Here is a 20,825-nt window from a genome sequence, read left to right as displayed (position 1 = left end):
CGCCCGTAGCCACGATGAACCGGGGCGGCAGCAGCCCGTCGGCCGCCGCCAACTACCTGCTCTGTACCAACTGCCGGAAAGTGCTGCGGAAGGTACGGGTTCGGCCCGGGGTCCTGCCGGCAAGGGTCGCTTCTTGCCGGCGGGGGCTTGGGTGGCTCGTCCCCGGGCGCGCACTGGGGGAGGCTCAGAGGGATCCCCGGGCACCGTCCCTCCGCAGGGACCGAAAAAAGGGGGCGTGGGTTGAGGGCGGGAGGGTTTGGACTGCTGCGGCTTTTTATTTCCGCCGGGACAGACGCAAGTCCGGAGGGGTTGGGATATTTTTTTCTTCCCTTGTTCTTTTTCTTTGGTGCCTTTGCTCTCCTTTACGGCTCATTTCCCTACCTTGCTACCCCGGGTCAGCTCCTTCGGCGGAGGGCAGTAGGGATCGATTCGATCCTCCTCCCTGTGCAGTTTAGCTGTTGATGGAGATCGGTGTGAAATCAGAGCAGCTGGGTCGGATCCCGAGGAACCTGGCTGGCCCCTCTTTGCTGTAGCTAACTCTTGCGAGTGTTGTTTTTGTTTATTCGGTTGCTTCTGCCTTGCGCGCCTTGCCCAACACCCCTCTTTTCAAATTGTTTGGATGGTCGTCCTGTGTCTGTAGTCTCGAAAAGGAACCAGTAAAGCATCTTGAACTTTATGCCCATGGGAAATGCAATTCGACCTGGCCAGTTCCTGAGGCTGGGGTTGGGGGAGGAGGAGACTGAGGTGGATGTGGGTTATTCCTCCTTAGCACCCCCCTCCCCCGCATTGATCCAGAAAAATCAGGCGCACCATCAGTTTATTGCTGCTTCCTAGAGTGACTGATAGAAAGTTTACTCCAGTATTGTTTAGCTTACTTGGCTTAATCGCCCCGTGGGGAAGGACGAGAGGGATGGGGAAAGGAATGAAAAAAAGGTCTCTAGAGTTTTTGATCAGATTTTAACAGCTGCCCCTAAGTAATATTGTAATCAGTTTATTCGTATTCAAACTCTATTTTTACATTTTATTAAGTGGAAACGTTAGGTGAGATGCTTCTGTTTGTTCACTACAAATGAATTAAAATTGCTGAGCTGTGCAAATGCATCGGGACTGAAAGCGGAGATGAATATGGTACCGTTTTTAGTCAATATCTCTAAATACAGTTCACTTTGGGATTGTTCTTTCTACATTTTTTTTTAAAGGAAGAAAGAAAAAATCACGTAAGTAAGCAAGCTCAAATATTTGCGCTCTTTGTCCAAAAACTGTTTTTCTTCCTCTGTGGGTCAGGCCAAGTGCCAATCAAAGTTGTTTTTCAAGCCTCTTTTCCCTGCAGTAGGGCTGCTGCTTTTTTTTTTTTTTTTCTTCCTATTTTATTTGAGAGCGTGAGAGCAAAGGGATTGCAGATTTGAGGTTAATTGAACAGTTAAATATGCCTTAAATTGTGTTTATTGGATATGTTTCTCTTGAAACAGATTTTTATTAAATGTGCATGTTGAGTATGTGCAGTTATTTTTTTCCATAAACTCTAGGATCAAATTACAGTTGATACTTGCTCAGCTCATTGTAGGGTAGCTTGTGAGAAATGTAATGGATCAGAAGTGCAGATCAGCTTAGCTGAATGTTAACTCTTTCACTGCAGGGCCAGATGTCATCTGAACTTAGCTTTCAAAAAAATGTATTTCTTAATTTTTAAATTTATGTTATGTCTTTGACATGAAAAAAATGTGTAGTTTAAGACACGTTTGATTAAAGTGCAGCCTGGTTAAAATGATAGCAAGTTATGTTTTTTAATTGAATAAGGAAAAAGAGCACTGTACTGACTTTGATAAAAAAAATTTTTTAATGGCTCTGGCAATTTGTTAGGCTAATAAAATGTTTGGAGGTAATATTAGGCTTCAAAATGTATTTCATTTTTCTTTTGAGAGAGCTATGGCTATGGATCCATGACACTTTGCTAGCATTTAAGATATTACATCTTTCCTTTAGCTTTTAAGAAACTATTTCTGTTTACCTAGAAAGAACATCCTCATTTTTAGCCATTATTAAAAGAAACGTGGAAAAGGAGTATTCACATTTTCATATTTTTTAATTGCTGTGCACATCTCTGCCAGTATTCCAGTTTTTAGTAACTCCAAGGTATTTAATACTGATTCATGCAGTGGCATGAAATAACTTAATGGAAATAAGATTCTTTGAGCCAGTTATAACATGACTTGGCAACATTCGCAGCTTTTTAAGAGTGCCACTTTGAAGTGCTCTTAAGAGAATCAGTATGTAGCATTTTAAATGTTTCATCATTCTTAAAATAACAGTGAAAAATTTATTTCTAATAAAGACATGTTTTTCTTGTTGATATAACTCTAAGTTAAAAGTCATCTGTAACTCTCAAAATATGATGCTTTGAATTTATCTTATTTTCCATTTAATAAAGTGTTCAGTGATATAGCCAAGTGAGTCATAGCATTTTGAATGTTTCTTCAGTCTAATTCATAATGGAAGAATGAAACTCATGCTCATCCAGTGTGAATTACTTTTGATTTTATATTTCTATAGAATGATGGAAGAAGGGTCACCTTTATATGGGGCAGAAAGTGTTATTCTCTCAGTAAGTGGCTTAATTTGTTGCAGTGTGTTGAATTTTAGGGGAACTTCACAAGGAATGGAATTCACCTTCAAATGAAATAATTTAGTTTAACCCAATGCCTGAATATTGAATTGTTTATTGTATGAGAATCGCATTTATTCTTAGAAGTCCATTTACAGTTTTGATTTAGTATCCTCCAAAATAAAGAGACTTATTAAAATATTGAATGCACCTAATTTGGTAAACTTAGGTAAGTACAAAAGAATGGAGAGGTAAACCATATCCATAAATAAATGAACCATCAAAACTATCCTGAAATCCCTAACTCTTAAGTCTAACTTGCTCTATTGTCAGTGATGTAGTTCAGTAAAGTTTTTAATAAAAGAGGAAATGCTTCTATTTATTTTATAAAGTTAACGAGTTTTTAAGTTGAATCTTTTACTTGAAGAAATTCAAGTGATAACTAGAAGAACATAATCTTTTAATTTGAAAAGTGATGTCAAACTGCATTGAGGAAGGTAGGTAATTATCAGTCCGCTCATCTTCCAGTAAATAAAAAAGGTGGCATATTACAATGTACTTTGGGTATTGAGCAGTTAGTGCTACTTGAATGAATAGTTTTGTCCTCGAAGTTTAGATGATCTAACATTTAAACTTTTTTAATGTAAAGATAGTTATAGTGATATATCTTTGTATTGTTATTGCACTTTTCACTTTGTTATATGATCATATATTTTGACAGCTTTTTGATGGTTTTATAAACAAAGATACTGTCAAAATGAAAAATACTAGATTGAGGGCTGGGCATGGTGGCTCATGCCTGTAATCCCAGCACTTTGGGAGGCCGAGGTGTGCGGATCACGAGGTCAAGAGATCGAGACCATCCTGGCCAACATGGTGAAACCTGTCTCTACTAAAAATACAAAAATTAGCTGGTCGTCATAGCATGTGCCTGTAGTCCCAGTTACTCAGGAGGCTAAGGCAGGAGAATCCCTTGAACCTGGGAGGTGGAGTTTGCGATGAGCCAAGGTCACACCACTGCACTCCAGCTTGAGCAACAAGAGCAAAACTCTGTCTCAAAAAAAAAGAAAAAAAAAAAGAAAAATAGTAGATTGAACTATATGGGCCTCATTTTTATAGTCAAAATTGTTAAGTAATAGCAACTTTATATGGTTTAGCCAATAAAAGGTATTTGCTTTATCTGTGGACCACTAGTTACATTATGCCTTGGTTAATCAGTTTTTTTGTGTTACATATTTTTGATTGTCAAAGGCAGTTTTTAACTTGGTTATTTTAAATATCCTAAGCAGAGATCAAGTAGTAAATTCATGATGGCAAACCTTTATGCAATGGTTTTTAAACTGCTTCGTATGGACCCTTAAGATTCTTTGGGATTTTAAAATGCTTGAGTTGCATTAAATTTTTAAGTATGTTTTAACTTATTTTAAAATTGTAATTTAAAAATATGGGTACCCCCAAATATGTACACATAATTTGAATACACTGGAATCTACCACCATTATCTTTCATTACAAAATTATTCTTGTGCAGGTCTTGAATTTTTTTTTGTTGCTGTGTCATGTATGAGAAAGATTGTCATTGATTGTGAAGGCACTGGCTTATTCAAAAGAATTCCTTGCATATTTACTTACGTTAAATGTTTACTTGTGAGAACACAAATTTATTGTTATCAGTAGTTGTTACTTTATTACTAAAATACTTGAAAGTTGCTTGGTATATTTATATGCTTTATAGTTCAGGTTCAATAGAAGATTTAATTTGTAAAAAGTGGTCTGCTGCTTCCCCCAACTCCCCCCCACTAAATAAATACAAAACGTAACTACTAATGTAGTGATACTGGAAGCCACAGACGTGGTTGCCGTTAGGTCTTTGACAGATCTTTTGATTTCGAAGCAGAGTTTTCTCTGTAAAATGTTGATAATTTTTACTTGCCTTACAGGTTGCTGTATAGTTGGAGAGAGATGTGTGTTAATGAACTTAGTAAACCATGTAAGAAAGAAAAGGACAAGTCTATGTATTTTTCCATTTTCCCAGACTGTCTTAGTTCTTTCTGTGTTGTAGGAATATATTTCAGTACATACTGAGTAATTTGGTTAATACTCACTTTTCTGTCCTGTTTAATTATTGCCTGTAAATGAGAGGTAAAGATTATGCTTTTAGTCAGAATGACTTTTTTTTTTTTTTTTTTACTTATTTTTGATGTCCATATTTCTATCTGTATTTCCCACCCCTGCACTTAAATAGTAATTCAGGGCATTGACTTTTGATTCTCAAATAATTAAATTGCCTCCTTGACACTTCAGCAGATAAGGGGAATTAGTATATTTAGTTTGTAAAGACTAAGAGTTAAGGAAAATTGTGCTTAATGAAAGTGGGGGTAAATCTAGGGTAAAGCAAAAATTTTTAATTATTTTAGTTGAGGAGAAGAGATGAAAGTAAAAGTCTCTTAACCTTTTCTCCCCATCTCTTCAACCTTTTTATTTTCTTCCTTTGAAAGAATTGGATTATAATACCTTAAGTTTGTATTGACCTTCACAGTGTTTAGGGTGCTTTCACATTATCTCAGTTGATTCTTACAAACTGAGAAGATTTAAGTGGCCTGATCTCAGTCATACAACTAATAACAAAGAAATCCATTTAATTCTTAATACTGCCTTTGTAATAAGCTGTTTCAATTTGTCCTCTGCAATATTGAGTCTGCTAGGGAATATCCCTACTTCCAGCTTCAGCATCTGTGAATGCCCAAAGGCACCTAAGATTCTCCAGGTAATATTGGTTGGAAACATGAAAGTTAGCCACACTTTAAATACTATTGAAGATTAACTGAAGGAGTAGGAGAAGAGTAAGCTGGCTGCTTTTATCTCTCTAACAGTTGTTTCACCAATTCCTTAATAAGATAAAGCAGCAGTTCTCAAAGTATGGTCCTTGGATCCCTGTGGATCCAAAACCCTTTCAGAAGGCCTGAGAGGTCAAAACTGTGTTCATAATTATACAAAGACTTTATTTGCCTTCTTGACTGAGAGCAAAAGCAGTGGGGGTAAAACTATGCTAGCCCCTTAGTATCAATCAGGTTAGTAGCACCAAACAGTTATCACTGTATTCTTTACCACCGCACATTCAACAATGGGGAAAAAATTTCAGTATCACTGAATGTCCTTGAAGAAGCAGTAAACATTTAAATTTTGTTGAATCTTGACCTTTTTGTGTCCATCTTTTTAATACCCCGTATGACAAAATGGAAAGTATAAAGTGTATCCACTGCATAGCAAACTGGCTGGCTCCAGGAGAAAACTTGTGCAGTTGTTTTAGTTGCAAGCTGAACTAGCCACTTTTTTCATGTAACCCCATTTTTACTGGAAATAACACCTGTCAGACAAACTTTGGTTACTTAGACCTGGGTGTTTGATAAACATTCTTGTAAATGAATAATATGACCCTGAAAATGCAAGGAAACTAATTGACAATATTTGCTGCCAGTGATAAAATTCAAGCTTTCAGGGAAAAAATAGAGTTTTAAAAAATATGTATCTGTCACCAGTAGCCTTAAAGCTTCCCGATTCTTAAAGGCTGTCCCCTTGAGATCAAGTATGATATTAGTGGATGTAATTTTTTGATAATGTATAATAAAATTTGTCAGTATTTGAAAGATTTATGTAACTCATTGAGCCAATATTTTTCAAAAGACCGACAGAGAAAGACATTATTAATTGGGGTCTTTCTTTCCTTTTCTGCCAAGAGCAGCCAATTAGAGCGTAATGGACAAGGTAATCTTTGTATCTGACTATTCTTTTTATCACTGACAATGATTATTGTCAGTTGTTTTCCTCTAGTTTTCAGGATCACTTTGCTTATTTTTGAGGAAATGTTTATCAAAATCATATATGGGTAAAATCCATTCAAACCACAAAATGTACAAGTGGATTTTAATATGATATGAACAGTTGAGGTCATGGATATGATTTCAGATACCACATTGCAATTAGCCTTTAAGAAGCTATACTTGTTGAGTTTTAGTGTGGTATCAAAGAAAAATATTCACACTTACCTTCTTTTTCCAACTATATAGCTATGTCAGGTTCGATTTTTCTCGCATTGTTCAATCAAAACACATCACAGCAGATTGAATGGGGAAAATTTAGCTATCTTGTATGAAATAGACATTAAAGAGATTTGCAAAATGTAAATGTCACTCTTCTCACTTTTTATGTTTTGGAAAATACAATTATTCCTAAAAATAATGTGATTTATATTCACATGTAATAGATTTTATTACTATTTTAAATGAATTAAACATTTCAAAGTTTTCTCGGGTTTAATTTCTAATACAATAAATGTTGGCAGTTATAACCCACACATAAACAAAGGCTCTTTGGGGTCCTTAGTAATTTTTAAGAGTGTGAGGGGGTTCCAGGACCAAGACATTTATGAACTACTAAGCCAGAGTTACTACTGATGCCAGTATATGGTATATATAAGTGTAGTTCTACGGGGAAAATAAAAAGCTTAATACCACTGATAGAAAATGTTGGTAAAGCCAACTCAGTTACCTCTGTTTGGTGTGTGTATGACTTGCAGATGCTGTCTACCACCCTTTCAGTGACGTCCTAGAAGCTTCTCTACTACCACAGTAACTGGCTAACTGGAAATGATCTTTCCCTAATTTCCATGAGCATCTTTTTATCTGATAGAAACCAGGGAGGGAAAAAAACAAAGTTCTTTCACTTGGAAGGAATATTCTCCTTTAGTACTGTGCAACAGCTGAAGAAAGGTCAAATCCAAAAATTATGTCCATTATACCGAATTGATTGGTTCTTGGCTGCAAGGGAAAGAAAGACCCTGAGTAGCAAGGTTAGCCTGTTTGGCTTGAAAGCTGAGAAGTGTGGGAGAAGCAGCAGCCGGAGGAACAAGAAAAAATCTGAGAGAAGAGACAGAACTGTTAATGCAGGGTACTGATAACAAGCATTGTTAAGATTAAGACAAAGGAAAACAGAACCACTGCTGTAAACAGGAGATGGGATAGCTCTGAATGTGGGAGTCCCTAAATAAATCCACAAAGGTACAGTGGACTTTCTATGTGTGTGTGGTGGGTTTGCGGGGGTGGGGTGGAGGGGGTGTGGTACACTATACACAAAAGCTATGACAGCCAGCAACTACCTGCATTCAGTGTGGTCTTGAAGGCATAAGCATAAGGGTCTATTTACTCTGTCTGACTAGATCTGGTGAGACCTATAAGTGACTAGCTGTATCTAACTTGTCCCTTAGACATCACTGTGATAGGAGTAGAGATGGTGGGCAGGAAGTGGAATTCACTATATAAAGTAAATACATTACCAAGCAAAAACGTTTAGTCATGTGTCCCCATAACAGTTCCTTAAACCTGTGTGATTTAAACTATTTAAAATATGTATCCTATGTAATCTAAACCTGTAGTTACCATATAGAATTACTATTTGTCTTTCAAAAATCCGAAGAAAGACTGTTCTTCAAAAGTCTGATGACATTTCCAAAAAGCCTTTTCTAGTCTTCCAACTCTTCCTTCTCCTTCTATCCTCTGGACTGCCATGATATTCAATTGCACTGCATTTATTGCACTTAGCATACTGAATTATAATTAACAATTACATAAACATTTCTCCAACTAGGTTGCCTCTTATTTGGGATCTAGTTAATGGAGAGTTTATTGTTAGCAAAATAGGATTTTGATTTAAAAACATTTATTTAAAAAATATCAGTAGCATATTTATATTAGATACAATACAATATAGCCACTGTATGAAAACTTTTCTCATTTTCCAAAATACGTCTGTTCTTTTATGGCTTTATTTTGTTCTCTTTATAAGAAACACTTTCAGAAGTGCCATAGCAAAGATTATTTGAGAAAATAATCTTTGAGAGCATTGGTGCCTGGACTTCTTTGCTTCTTTGTTTTTGCTTTCAAGCATTTCATCATCCTTGTGGCCATGAAAATGTTTCAATTAAATACATCACTTTTGAAGGAAATTCTAATAGAGAGCAAGAATGTCCCGTCAAGACACCAGCCTTAGCTGCTGGTCCTTCTCAGAAATGTAAAGTGGCCATTGCTTTTAAATGGACACATGCTCCACTTCTTGGAATCTGTTAGTGTTTTATAAGGAATGGCTGTTTTTGAGTAATTAAGGGTATACCTTCAAAATTCCAAGATTCTAGGTGAGCCTAGGGTTCCAGTTTGACTTTAGAATTCTGACAGCCTTTCAGTCTTCCACTTCCACAAGCCCTTTACTTTGAAAGTCTCCCAAACCAGCTATGAACCCCTTGGCCAGCAGGCACTCCCTTGGTAAATGTGAAATAGAGTTGTTCATAGGCCCAGACTACCCCATAACTAGCCTTTACTTTTTAGATCCATGCAGAAGTGAGTCATTTATTGGTCTGTGGGCCAGTATATTGGCTGCCTCTTGAGGGACGCATGAATATCATAAGATATTTTATTCCTATTTAGGCTGGTTGAAATATCTTGCCTTATGCTGCCTAAAGTTTCTAATAAGGTATGACAGGCATTTAACCTTATGTTTTACAAAGAATGTATTGAAAATATTATATGTGAATAAATAAGACCAAAAATTAAAATGGCTGATTTAGGGCTATATTATTTCTTGCGCCACCAGGCACTTCTTAACAAGTATAAAATATGTATTTTAGTAAGACTTATTTTCTTTTTATTCCCTGCTAATTAATAGCTACTTGTAATGGAAAGATATGTTCTTCTTTCTAGATACATATTTTATTTTTACATCTTCCTATACTGAAAAGATGGAACTAGTCAGTTGAAGAAATGAAAATTATCTTTTGAGTTATCAATATATATGCTGAATATTTAGAAAGATCACATTTACCTCATGGGTACTAAAACTGGGTTTTGTAGAAGATCATTGTAATTATCTGAGACTGTGACTCTTACTTCCTTTTTTTTTTTTTTTTTTTTTTTTTTTGAGATGGAGTCTTGCTCTGTCACCCAGGCTGGAGTACAGTGGCGCCATCTCGGCTCACTGAAACCTCCGCCTCCCGAGTTCAAGCGATTCTCCTGCCTCAGCCTCCCAAGTAGCTGGGATTATAGGCGCCCACCACCATGCCCAGCTAATTTTTTGTATTTTTAGTAGAGACAGGGTTTCACCATGTTGGCCACGCTGGCTTCAAACTCCTCACCTCAAGTGATCTGCCTGCCTTGGCCTCCCAAAATGCTAGGATTAAAGGCACGAGCCACCCGGCCCAGCTGTGACTCTTACTTTCAAAACACATTTTAGAATATCTATAATAACAATAGCTTCTACTGAATACTGCTTGCGTGCCATAGTCTATGCTAAGCATTTAAGCTCTGCATGTTATCACATTTAAGCATCACAACCTGCAATGAATTATTACTCACAGATTATGCATAAAGAAACTGGGGCTCACAGGGCATTCTTAACTTCTTAAAGGTTATAGTACCAGTAAGTGACAGACTTAGGATTTGCAACCAGGTTGAACTCCAAAGCCTGGTTCATTATGCAGGTATAACCACTGCCTTGTCTTATATTTCATGTTTTTCTTTGTGTAAAAGGCTGTTATAAAATGTAAAACTAATGAAACTTAATAGGACCTGATTATTCAAGAGTTTATAGGAGTGATTTCAAATTCATATGTATTCTATCTTATTTTTACATTAGAAATGCAAAAAATTATTTTATAAGATTAAATCTATTGAGAAACACATTAAAGTTCTTATTGAACAGTTTTAACCTGTATAGTTATCTCTTTTATGTGTGTAAATCCTAATTATGTGACCATTCTTTCTTAACCTCAAGATTTTTTTCCCTAATTTACCAGCATACTTTGCCCTCCTCCTCCTGCCAGCCAGTCATTAATTAGTTCAATAACATTGAATCATTTAATACTGCTCTAGTGTCTGTGACAAAAGATATTATCTGGAAGCATTTTGAGTTTAAGTATGTGTCTCGCAAATTGGACCTCTAAGAAATATTCTCACCTTTTTGTAAGTTTTTTTCAGTAAAACAATTATTTATGAAGATAAATAATAACATGAATGCCCATTTCCACTACTCGTTTGGCTTTCATTATATGTTGAGACAAAAATTTTGTTTAAAGGAACCAAAGAAACCCTTGGACTGTTATCATTCCCCTACCTACATCCCCTATAGTCTACAGAATCTACATCTCTAGATTTTCCAGTCTTACAAAGGGTTTGTGCTGGGGAGAGGGATTTATGGGGAGATGTGGTTCTGCTATTTATTTTAAGTTAGAACTCCAATTCTGAGAGTTTTGTTCCAGAGTACTATTAATATTACAGGTATGTTCAGGCATTTGTGAATTAGCCTAGAAACCTAACCACTGCGTATAACATTGTTTCCAGAGGAACATATATCCTCAAATTCAAGTAACTGCTTCACTGGAGACTGTCTTTTCTAACTTGTTTACTCAACATTAAAAAGGTAATGATTTTGGCAAAAAAGTATTTTTCAATATGTTTACTCCAAGAATGTGCTTGTCAGTTATGCTGTGTCTAATAGGAAAACTGTGTTAATGAAGTTCTATCCAATATTTAGGTAGGAGATGAAATGAAGAAAGAGATAAAATTGGTTAATAAGCAGGGTGTTGGGACAACCGATGGCCAATATCAAGCTGGTTTATCCTTGTTCACTTGTACTGACCAAGGTTTGAGCCCAGCATGGTGAATTTTAAGTTGGGTAGCATATTTGTTATTATTTATTTTTGTCTTTAAGGTAACACAAATGAAAAAGAAATCATGTTTTACCTACCCAGAAAGTTCCTCTTTGATATAAAATTAGATATTTAATATGTATATCTCAATTTTTTGGTGTAAATTAGTAAAGTAAAACAAGTCAGTCCAGCAAATGTGCTCCAGTAAAGAAAAAAAACCCTAAAACTAATAAAAATAAATGGCTTTTAAATGAAAGTAAGATACCTTAGCACTAAATTCCATGTAATGTTCGAATTCTTTTATCAAAACTTTTGTATGTTACTTGAAATTAGTGAACTCTCAGTTGAGGTGTGGAATACCTATTTGTGTTGTGGTTTTATTATTTTAATAGAGTATGATCTATATAATTAATCTCATGAGATTAATTTTTATATTGTATAGCTGTTAAAAATAACTAAAGCCCTAGTTTCTAATATTCTTTAGGCAAAGTGCAATGTTGAACACTCAAAATTTGCATAAACTAGTAAGTATTCTTTTGATTATACAAGAAACCTATTTAGTATTTGGTGCTCTTAAAAATGAGGGTAAATGTATGTTTAGGTAGATAGGAATATAGAAACAGTTTTCTTTTTTTGTAAAATTATACAGATTGCCATTTTATGCTTACCAGAATTCTATGTCAAATGCTATTCCCTTTTACTGGCCTTCAGATTCTTAGGCCAGAAATGTTAAGGCTATTAACATTTATAAATCACTGAGTACTATATGAATATCTTTTATTTATTTAGGAAACATTAAGTGCTCTCATCTGTTAGGCACTGAACAAACTTAGAATGAGAACATCAGGGTTTTTACCTACATAGCGTGATGACTTGCAACACATGCCTGGGTCTCACAGAGATCTTCAAGGTTATGCCTCCCAGTTGACAAGATGGTCAAGAGCAGGATTTGGTAAACTTTCTGTAATGGGCTGGGTAACAATATTTTGAGTTTACAGGCCGTACACATAAGCACAGTAGTTCTATAGTAAATAATTGTAAAGCTTTGAACTAATCGTCTTATTGTCTTAAAATCCTAATTCCCTACCTACCTTCCCTAAACAACATTAGCACAGTGGTGCTCAAGAAATGTGTCACGTAATAAATGAACCATACACTTAACTCCAGAGGGGACAAAGGTGGTACCTGATGCAGGAATACGTGAGTGTTGGTGTTGGGGAGTGTTGTGAGAGGAAGGTTATTCAGCAGAAACAAACCCTTCCTCTGATGAGCAGAAGTGGTGGACGTCAGTAATTAAAAAATGGAAAATCAAGTCATTCAGAATACTTTTTTGGGGGATAAGCTTTTAAAATTGCACACTGAACATTTAATCAATGTAGTTAATATGGCACCATTATCTAGGTTGCACATTTGTGAAAGCATCAGTATATGATGCGTTCCATGGTTGGGATCTAACGATACCTAGATCAAACCATGACATAACTAGTTCAGTGTGCAAGATTCAAGCCCTATTCAGTCAGAATTCTTCCTTTGAAATGAGGATTGACAATTAAGCTTTTTTTTTTTAGACAGCGTCTCACTCTTATTGCCCAGGCTGGAGTACAGCGACACCATCTCAGCTCACTGCAACCTCCGCCTCCCGGGTTCAAGGAATTCTCCTGCCTCAGCCTCCCAAGTAGCTGGGATTACAGATGCCTGCCACCATGCCCAACTAATTTTTGTATTTTTAGTAGAGATGGGGTTTCACCATGTTGGTCAGGCTGGTCTCGAACTCCTGACCTCAAATGATCCAACCACCTTGGCCTTCCAAAGTGCTGGGATTACTGGTGTGAGCCACAGTGGCCGACAGTTAAGCAGTTTATTAATGTATGCTTCAAATTAGATTTGGTAGGGAGTCTCCTGACTAACTCTTGTTATGGTTGTGTAGTTTTATGATTACATATGGGAGAATTAAATGCACAAAATGCATACATTGATATGGGTGACCTTTCTTATCTTACTCTCTTTTATCTTGTAAAGCAATCACTAATCTAAATGCATGTGGTTTTAAAAAACAAATTTGCATGATGTATAAGCATGTAGTAGTGGAAAATATTTTACTTTTTTTTTTTTTGAAACAGAGTCTTGCTTTGTTGTCCATGCTAGAGTACAGTGGTGTGATCTCGGCTCACTGCAACCTCCGCCTCCAGGGTTCAAGCAATTCTCCTGCCTCAGCCTCCTGAGTAGCTGGGAGTGCAGGCGCACGCCACCACACCCAGCTAGTTTTTGTATTTTTAGTAGAGACAGGGTTTCACCATGTTGGCCAGGCTGGTCTCAAACTCCTGACCTTGTAATCCACCCGCCTCGGCTTCCTGAAGTGCTGGGATTACAGGTGTGAACCACTGCACCCAACCAGTATTTTACTCTTAATTGATGTTAAACTCTTTTTTTTTTAAATCTTGCCTCCTTTACTAATTATTGCTAACATCTATGTGATTTTATCTTACTTCCTTTACTAATTATTAGATATTTATTAGAGCTGTTGTGGAGAACATATTTGTCACAATGGAAAATGGAATGAATTGATAATAAGTACCTCAATGATAACTCCATTTATAGTTAGATGTAGATATTTATAGAAACAATTTGATTTTTAAAAACAATTTGATTTTTAAAAACAATTTGATTTTTAAAAACACTGAATAAGAAATTACCTAGGATGCTGCTATCAATGTGCTGAAGCATTTCATTTTTCATTTTAGAGTGCTACTAAAATTTGAACTCATTTTGACAGTGTATATTTAGTAAATTTTGCATTTAATAAGCCACTGTGTTATCATTCATAAAAAGTACTGTGATGTCACAAAAATGAAGTAATATGTCTTCTATCACTCCTAACCTGTCCATTGCCTTTTCAGTGATAGGTATACATTACATGACTGTAAAAAAGGAGTCTTTTGTTACTATAAAAGGTCATTTCTTTTTATTCTACCTGTATAGTCATCTTAACACATTTTATTGTTTATGGATCTTTTGACAGAAGGTGTAGAGCACTTAGAAACTAAAATACAGTATGCTGTCTATTGTAGGATTTCTAAAATGAAGGCATAAGTCAGTGGAAAAGCTAGACTGGATTCACAGAAACTTGATACATACCTTTTCTAGAGCATATGTGCCACATAATTGGTTTACAGTTATTTCTAGGAAAAATTCACATTCAAATACTAAGTTCCTCTTCATTATTTTATAATAGATACTTGTTTATCAAGGCCAGTTGAATTCACAGGGGACACAGACCGCGTATGACATGTCAGGTGTTTATTTTCCTGAATGTCATTGTAATTCAGCATTTCACCAAACTAGATAACAATTTTTAGGACTTAACTTCATCTTCATTGAATTAATATCCTTCCCAAATTGCTATGATTGACTGTTCTTACTTCCCCTCCCCCCGACCGAAGCTATTGTTTTATTTAAAATATTTCATTTGGAGAAAGATTGAAATATTAACCAGCAAGGAATAACAATTCCGTAGGCGAATCAGTTTGTTTAATGTCTAGGACGATGGTTCTGCAGTGTGGTTCTAGAACCAGCAGTATCAGTATCAACTGGGAGTTTGTTAGATTACTTCCCCACCCCCCACCCCTAGACCTGCTGAATCTTCTGAAATTCTGGGGATGGGACCCAACCATCTGTAGTGTAACAAGCCTTCCAGGTGACTCTAATACTCTTAAGAATTTAGTACCACCAGTCTAGTATTATTAACCAAATGCATCCACAAATGAAAATTGTTTACATCCACTTTAGTTTCAACATGCATTGTCAGTTGTTTGAGAGAGATTATATCAGCAGTACCAGTGCTAGAATCAGGAAGATTCCTTTTGCCTGTTTTACAAAATACAGATTTGAGACCTTCAGATATAATATGCTCTCACTGTAAGAAAAATATGTCGTATTTTGTTGTTGCTACATTCTGAACTTTAGCTTGGGGAAAAAGGAATTGGGTCTTGAAAGCTTGTTTACGACTGGAATCAAGTGAAAATATTTCTTGGACGTGCTTGCTTACATAAAAATAAGCATTTTGGCACTAACACTGGTAGACTCTAGTAGGTCTTTCCATTTAGATTATTTTTATTTCAAGGAAGATTGATATTTTAAGCTTTCATAAAGAAAAGAACTTTTTATAATCAAAGAAGAAATGATAACATTTGTCCTGATGACAGATTTGGGATTGATATATATATATATTTTTAATTCTTTTGAATCTCTTGGACAATATTAAATATATATATATAAATTATGGATGTTCTCTTTCACCTATAGTAGCTTACTCTTCAATTAAAAATGGAGTGTCAGAAAGTCTCCATTTGGAGACAGGAGGCCTACAAATTAAAACAAAAGAAACCCATAGCATGTGTATTATACATGGACCATAGATAAATAGAAGGTTGCTCTTTGAAAAGCAAAGATTGTTTCAGTTAGTTGCAGTTCTATCTAGGACAGTAACTATAAGTAATTTTATTTTGTTCTTTGGTTGCATCTAATTTTGAGGTAATGGGTGTTTTCCTCATATTAACTCTAAGTTAGTACTAAAATTTAACCTGTATTGATGTTACTTATGTGAATAGTGGGCTGTATTAAATTATCCCTCTTTAATTCCAAAGTTCCTTATGCATGGGCTGCCCCAGAAGCATATGTAATTACTTAATTCTAAACCATGGTAGGTGACACTTTTCTATTGAACATTTTTCTATCTCCTTCTGTGAGGAAAGGGCTAATATAGTACCTTAAATAGAACTGTCTCCATGGCAATGGACAGTCAGCTTTTGACTTTGAGTCTCATGAAAAAGAAAAATGTAAAAAGCATTTTCATGGTCTAAAATAGCAGTATGGCAAAAGTAAGGTATGAGAATATTTCCTGTCAGTTATTGCATGACTGGTTAAGGCAGCAGAACTTTATCTTTTTATCTTTTTTTTTTTTTTACATAGGACTTTTTATTTGAGTATTTTGAAATATTACAGAATTCCTTCTCTGAATTAATGAATGATAATTATTATCTTCAGATTGATAGAGAACTTGAGAAGCTTAGATATAGGATTGGGTCCATGCCTGAGAAAAAAAGAGTTGCCTAGCTCTGGTTGTAATTTTACTCTCATAAAGAATAAAAATACTGACTAAATTATGGGTCATTCATAAGTACATTTAAACAGAACTATCTCTGGAATACTGGAAGCAATAACAAGATTAAAAATAAAAGCTTAACAAATTATGCCAGTTTTTTTTCCAGCCAACTCCTACGATTTGGGGTCTACAGATCACTTACCCTATTTAAAAGACTCCACTGGCAGCCTGCTTCCCTTGTTCACTCTTGCATCCACACTTACTTAAAAGCAGAGCCCTTTGATTCTAGCTGCTTGTTCACCTAGCTTTCAGTAAAGGTCAGTGACAGTGCTGTATATTAGAAGCTAGAGAATAAGACCACATTGTCATCGGTAATCTTGGTATTCTTCCTTTCTATTGTTGTTTGCCCCTTGACTAAATCTTATCTCAGTATAGGGCTCATTTTCAATTGAATCAGCTGTCATCTTTAACATATTGTCAGTAAATGCTTAATGCTCTGAGGTTACTGTTAATGAGGGAATTGATTAAACAAATTATGTGATATAAATACAGTGGAATACTGGGCAACTCATAGGATATAGATCTATGTATAGAAGTGGACAGACATCCATAATATGTTATTGATTGGAAAAGACCGAGTTTTTTTTGTTTTTGTTTTTTAGGAATATGAAGATTTTTGTTTTCATTTAAAAAAAATAAATACAGAAGGAAGGAATCCAAAATTAACAGTATTAATTTCTGGGTGGTGGGGTTACAGGAGATTATTTTTACGATCTACTTCTCTTCATTGTCCTTTGTTTTTAACAATAAACATATTTTATAAAATTTTGAAAGCTGTTACCTTTTTGAAATAATAGAGAAGAACAGATAATTTAAGTGATGGATAGTACAGACAGTAGATTCAAATGAGATGGCAAATTAAAGATGCATTGAGATAAAGACAAATGTTCACAGGTTTAATAGATATCTAAAGCAGCTATGGGTAAATCACCAAGGGAATAATAATGTGTGTGTAGGAGGCTAATGAGGACTCAGATGCATAGACATAGATAAATACAATCTGGAAATGAATGAAGGTACTGTGCCTATCTATAGCATATTTCTTTATGTTGTCATATCAGTCATTCTCTTTAGGAATCTGATGTGCTTTATTAATATTTCATCAGAATATTAGTTCTTTTCCTTAACTATGAATTCAAGAGATAGCTGCAGTTGTATTGCTATACTTTTATAACATATGGTAGATAATAAAACTTACTGCATAAATTTCAGGAACTTAAATATATAATCTGAGCACTATATGTTAATCTAGAGATATTTTCTATTAGGAACTGAAATAGAAAAAGATGGCTACTTTATAAAATAATGTAATTTTATAATTATTTAATTAATATGTATACTAGGATTTTTGAAGACTAAAAAAAGGTATATGGAGTCTGTCCTAGGTTTTAGAGAGCTTACTGTGTGGTTAGAGAGAAAGATGTTTTATAAATAACTATAAAGATGGCTAAAAATGAAAAACTATACCTTTTGACTTTTTGTAGAGGTTAATAGATTATTATGGATCTTCACTTGTGAAAGCATGGATAAGTTTCAATTAATTTAATACATTACTGTATGGAAAAGAAGGGTAGTTAAATATTAAATACTTGTTCTTATGTTTAAGGCAAAGGTATGTGGTTTCAATGGACTGTCTATTTTTAATGATTTTTTAAAATATATATTTTAATTCTCAAAAATGCAAAATGTGTTATAGCATTATAGAGTATCTATAACCAGTTATTTTATAAATGGGTGTTTTTTACTTAAGTGGCTTTACTTTCCAATTTTATTTTCCATTTCTAATAGGATGGGTCATTTGTTGAACAAAATATAGAATTAGGGGCCTCCTTTGAGCCAACTGATAGTTTTCTAAACCCAGCCTATTCTGTAAATCTTTTCTTTAGCTTGTGAGACAATTTCTAAACATTTTGTCTAGTGTTGTACTTAGGAACTTAATATTGCATAATTCTAATAACAACAGTTACTTTTTTTTTTTGAGATGGAGTTTTACTTTGTCGCCCAGGCTGGAGTGCAGTGGCGTGATCTTGGCTCACTGCAACCTCTGCATCCCAGGTTCAAGCGATTCTCCTGCCTCAGCCTCCTGAGTAGCTGGGACTAAAGGCACACACCACCATGCCCAGCTAATTTTTGTATTTTCTTTCTAGTGTAGATGGGGTTTCACAGTATTGGCCAGGCTGGTCTCAAACTCCTGACCTTGTGACCCTCCCGCCTTGGCCTCCCAAAGTGCTGGGATTATAGACGTGAGCCTTTTATAGTTGTATAGATAATGTCACACTCTTAAGAGCTTTACAGATATTTATTCATATAATATTCTCACTGCCTGTTTTAATAGCCTTCTATTCACCCACTGCTGTGGGAGGGACTGCCACTCTTGGGTCATGGGGGTAGCTGAACATATAATACCTAACACTGTACAGATGAGATCAACAGTTTGGTTTATTAGTCACATATACACACAGCCCGGGGGAAAGGACACTGCACACCATGCAGTGCACTTGGAAGTTGTATTCTGGAACAGAATGAGCAACCAGGGGCAGTGAGACAGGCTTTGTAGAATAAAGAGAGTGAGATGCCCCACGTTTCTACATGAAACTATGATTGGCTTGTTTACATAATTGCACGAACTGGCAGTGAACTGAAACCTGCCACCCAGGAATAAGTGGGAATTACACCTGGTTCATTTGAGAAGGTGAGCTGTTTGGCCAGGGGACCTTATGCCCATGAGCAAGGTAGGGAGGGAAGGGGAACTTGCAATTATCTTTTAAGGTCCTCCCAATTTTACCAGATTCAAGGGATCCTATAATATTGGACTTCAATTTTAGGCCTTATACCACACTTACCCTATGAGGGAGGTATGTGCTATTATCCTCATTTCATAGATGAGGTTATTAGGTACACAAGGTAACTTGTTTAAAACTATTAACAACCATTCCCCTATTTTCTTCTGTATTTGGTTTCCTTCAACCCAGGTATTATAGAAATTCCTGATGTCCAGAAATAAAAGGAAAGCATATAGAAATGTGATGTTTTATCCCATTTCTAACTCAGAAATGAACTACCTTGACATTTTTATTAATTGCCGAAGTTTTTAATCCAAGTCCCCTGATGATTCTGTTTCCATTTATTAGTCCACAAACTCTGATATAGGTAAATACATTTGCATTTCTTGATTGAGAGCTGATAGACATAATCTTTATAGACAGAGGTAAGAGATTTGGTTTCCTCTTTAAGAGCCTTTAAAAGCAGAATGAATAGTAAGATAATTTGGATTTTGCTACTTTTGGAGGGAATGGTCTCCTGATCATCATTTCTAAAGATCAGTGTTTCTGTGAGTAATTTTAACTATCTGTGTTTCTTAAAAATGTATAAAAACCTTTTGGTCAATAGAAATTTTGCTGGTTTACTTGATTACAACTTTAGAATTTGCAAACTTGGTTTGTCATTATTGTTTTAACACATACTTTTCTATGCACCAGGAAGTAATTAATGATTATCTGGGATATTTTTTATTCTTTTCCCCCATAATTGTGTCAGAGCATCTTATTTCTCTTGATAAAACTGGGTATCTTTTTCTCTGAATTTGTTTTTCACATAATGCAAGTGTAATTGTAAACTAGCTGCTTTTGTTTTTTCCTTTTCTTTAGTCTGGCCAAACCTTTGATATAAAGAATAATAATATTTATAGAGTATTATTTGTAATGAACTCTATGTCCTAATTAAAAGCAGATTTACCAGGTTTGGGTTTTTCTCATTCCCTTTATCTTGCCTGTGAACTTTGTCAAATTAACTTTTAAAAAATATAAACTCTGTTTATTAAAGAGTCTTGAATCTAGTATATGGTAACAAGTTTCTTTAGTCTTCCTTTCTGTTTTAATAAGAACTGTGATTTAGTTCTTATTAAGTGATTTAGTGGTAGAATGCAAAATGCTCTCAGTTCTGCTATAATACGTAATGCAAATTTGTTTCAATTGATGTATTAGGGAATGATTTGAGCATAACAGTGAATTTTGTGTATTAGGATACATACTTCAAACATCTACCCTCTACCTTTAGTTCACCAATGTGTTATGAGTGCCATCCATTCATATCTGGTGTTACATTGTTCTGTCTTATTTCAGATCATCCTTCTGCTGCTACTTTATAACTTACAGGCTATAGGCCTTGCAGTAACCACTTCCTTAAACAACTTTCTTTTTCAAGGTAGAGTGCCATATACATATATATTTTAATTATACTTTAAGTTCCGGGATACATGTGCGGAAGAATGTGCAGGTTTGTTACATAGGTATACATATGCCATGGTGGTTTGCTGCACCCATCAACCCGTCATCTACATTAGGTATTTCTCCTAATGCTATCCCTCCCCTA

At 35.3% G+C, this 20,825-nt stretch overlaps 1 protein-coding gene across 2 annotated transcripts in view; it reads left to right on the top strand.

Annotated features, from left to right (window-relative positions):
* Positions 1–20,825, top strand: part of SESN3 (sestrin 3) — a 63,771-nt gene that overhangs the window by 1,776 nt on the left and 41,170 nt on the right. The window contains exon 1 of one of the 2 annotated variants that reach the window (XM_012000941.1): positions 7–92. The exons of the other annotated variant lie outside the window; for it this stretch is intronic. Coding sequence (XP_011856331.1) covers positions 15–92 — 78 coding nt within the window. The 5' untranslated portion in view covers positions 7–14. Of the gene's footprint in view, positions 1–6; positions 93–20,825 lie in introns of those variants that run through there. 2 annotated transcript variants of the gene reach the window in all.

This window comes from Mandrillus leucophaeus, unplaced genomic scaffold (genome assembly GCF_000951045.1).
Source record: "Mandrillus leucophaeus isolate KB7577 unplaced genomic scaffold, Mleu.le_1.0 Scaffold643, whole genome shotgun sequence".
Lineage (NCBI taxonomy): Eukaryota > Metazoa > Chordata > Mammalia > Primates > Cercopithecidae > Mandrillus > Mandrillus leucophaeus.
This window is presented reverse-complemented; position numbering and strand designations above follow the sequence as displayed.